Source organism: Salmo salar, chromosome ssa15, assembly GCF_905237065.1.
Source record: "Salmo salar chromosome ssa15, Ssal_v3.1, whole genome shotgun sequence".
Lineage (NCBI taxonomy): Eukaryota > Metazoa > Chordata > Actinopteri > Salmoniformes > Salmonidae > Salmo > Salmo salar.
The window spans coordinates 70,982,030-70,984,917 of record NC_059456.1 but is presented as its reverse complement, the minus strand read 5'-3'; the positions used below and the strand labels follow the sequence as shown (position 1 = coordinate 70,984,917).

Below are 2,888 nucleotides of genomic sequence, written 5' to 3'. Positions count from 1 at the left end.
GTCTAATGTTGTGGCTATAATGTATATTTCTTCAGGGTTGGCTGTACTTCAAGGAAAAGTCCCCGATTCTCCAGAAGGTCTCCGTATATTGTCAATGTCTGTGATGCGCAAAGCAGTGCAGGTGGGCTAGTTCAGGCGGTTCAGCTGGCATGACTTTCCCAAGGGTTGTGCCTTTTGAGGGCGCTGTGTGAAGAATCCGGAGGCAAGGGCCTCAAGACAGGGGGCGGCCCACCGATTCTCCTCGGTGCCTGCGAAGACAAAAGTGGCAATGCATTATTTCTGAAGAAAACAAAAACATGGGGAACACATATTCACATATTCACTTCTTTATAATGTAAGGGTGGATATCGTTGAGATAGGCCTAGATATGCTTTATGGTCGCAAGACGATTTAGTGTGTGACCATAGGTTTTTGCAACAGGTGTCTCAGATTCTTGTATCACCAGAAAATCGAAATGTTGTGGAGACATGGAGAGAATTTCCACGGTGCTGCCTTTAACCTCATTGGCGTGAAACTCCGATATAAAAGAATCAATAGCAAGACCTGGTACGAGTCCCCAAACCGAGCAAAACACAATTAACATCAACACATTATGAGGTGATTTTCTACGCTTTTCTGTAAAATCTCACCTCACACGTTGAATGTTGAAGCCTACTGATATGTCTATAGGCGTGTCGGTATAGGTTTACATTTAGCCTATGGAAATTGCATCAAATTTCAATGAACATGTAGTCGTTTTTTATAATTTAGTTGACAGAACATTGACATTAGCTTACCAAACACTAATTGAAGGCTATGAAAATAGCTAAAATAATAAGGCAGCATTGAGTGAGTTATAAGCCTACTTGCCCTAAAATGTAAAAAAACAAAAAAAAAAAATCTATGTTCCATATATGGAAGGCTATAATATACCTTTATTTATTAATTCATTAAACGTGTTGATATAGTTAAAGCCTATAGATAATATAGGCTAGTTGTTTTTTGGAGACAGTGTAATTTTCGTAATGACTGTGCTTCTTTCCATTTAATAGCATAACGTTATAATAATATATTAAGATTTAGACAGCAATATTCGAGTATATTTACGCTGTTAGAGGTCCAAGATGATACGCGTTCAATAGATTATTCGTTGAGAGCTCTTGGCTGATTGGTTGTTGGGGGCTGTCAAAGCAGCGCTCATCTCGGCGCGCGCGACCCACGGGGCATTTGTTGCATTGAGATGTTAAGTGGGGGACGCTATAAATCGGCTCCGGAGGCAGAATTCCTTCACTCGTGCGCCAGGAAGAGTTCAGGCAGTAGGTCAACAACATCTGTTAGCAAACCAGAAACTACCTTCAGAATGGTGTCGACATCCGATTGTGTAATCAAGAACAAAATCATAAATGGGAAAAAGGTGTGTAACCTATGTTACCTACATGCATGCTTAATTGGCAAATAATAATAGCTTTCAAACAAATGAATGTCAACAACGAAGATTGTAAAGTAACTGATGTATTGTTTGTTAATGCTTTATTTCTCTTTTTTTTTGTAAGGTATCCAAACCATTGATGGAGAAGAAAAGACGAGCGCGCATAAATAAATGTTTGGATCAGTTAAAATCTCTGCTGGAGAATTATTACACCAGCAATGTAAGTAATACTTCGAATCTATTAGGTCAATTGATACAAACCAATCGTGCTTAGTGGCTAAATGTTTGCTCCTTTTCAGATTCGAAAACGCAAACTCGAGAAAGCGGACATCTTGGAACTAACTGTAAAACATCTGAGAAATCTTCAGAAGATCCAGAGTGGTGCGTTATCCATCAGAACTATTTGTTATCTCGTTCTAGGCCTTGCCTAGATAGGCTGGCCTATCACTATTAGCTTCTACCAGCAATTATTCGATCTACTGTCAAGTGAAATTCTCGATAGGCTGGGTTTTACGCATGGTGCCATATTTACTCAAAATGTTCCTCTCATTTTTTACAGGATTTTCCATGAACTCCGAGTATGCTGAATACCAAGCTGGCTTCAGGAGCTGCCTAGCAGGCGTGAACCAGTACTTGACAGACAACTCGAGTGGGAGCAGCAGTCGTCTGACCATGCTGACGCACCTTTCAAGCAGCCTGCACTGCGCCGGAGGACAGGCTCAGAACTCCAGCACCGCGGACAGCGACACGGTAGCAAAACATTTGCTGCCCGAAACTGTTGTGTGCTGCCCGATGCAAAGACGTCTTCCTTCGACAGTAGGGCACGAAGGGAGCAAGGCACCGACCACTGTGCCCCTCGCCCGGTGCATCAGGGCGCTCAAACCTTACAGCGCCACAGTGCGCGTGTCCGAATCCAAACCTACTAAACTCTCCGCAGGGACCAGTCAAGTCATCGTATCCACAAATAAGATTCCACTAAATAACAGTCTTAGCTCAAGCTACAGAAACAAGTGTCTCTCAAATGGTCAATACAGCCATGCAGTTACCATGCACAATGTTTGGCGTCCTTGGTAACATGTTGAATAGAGATTTTGTGTAGTATTTGCACGGTGTAGATTTGTATTTTTAAATACTGTTTTTACTATTGTACAGATTATTTTTTTTTTCTTCAATAAAATAAAAAAACTGAAAGAACTAAATAAGCCTTTTGTTGTCTTATTTGGTAGTGGACTGGGAAAGTGAATGGGTGGGAAATTCACACACACATTTCTTTATGAAAGTAATAAGTAATTAAGTAACCAATTTGTACAATACAGAATAAAATGCAATAGTAACAATGCATTTATTCACCTAAACTCATCTTGCAAGCCAAATAGGCCATTCCTCATCATCTAAATATTTAGCTTCAGTCTCTGAAGCAGCCATGACCTTAGCTGGCTTCATTGGGCTGCTGAATAGACTAGAATAGATAACACCAATG

The 2,888-nt window shown here is 40.8% G+C and overlaps 1 protein-coding gene across 1 annotated transcript; it reads left to right on the top strand.

Annotated features, from left to right (window-relative positions):
• The first annotated feature begins 1,077 nt into the window (after positions 1 to 1,077).
• On the top strand, positions 1,078 to 2,579 carry her3 (hairy-related 3). The gene is made up of 4 exons (XM_014146358.2): positions 1,078 to 1,393; positions 1,533 to 1,628; positions 1,708 to 1,789; positions 1,968 to 2,579. The coding sequence occupies exons 1-4, from the start codon at positions 1,220 to 1,222 to the stop codon at positions 2,480 to 2,482; spliced, it is 867 nt and encodes a 288-aa protein (XP_014001833.2). The 5' UTR covers positions 1,078 to 1,219; the 3' UTR covers positions 2,483 to 2,579.
• Positions 2,580 to 2,888: the final 309 nt, after the last annotated feature.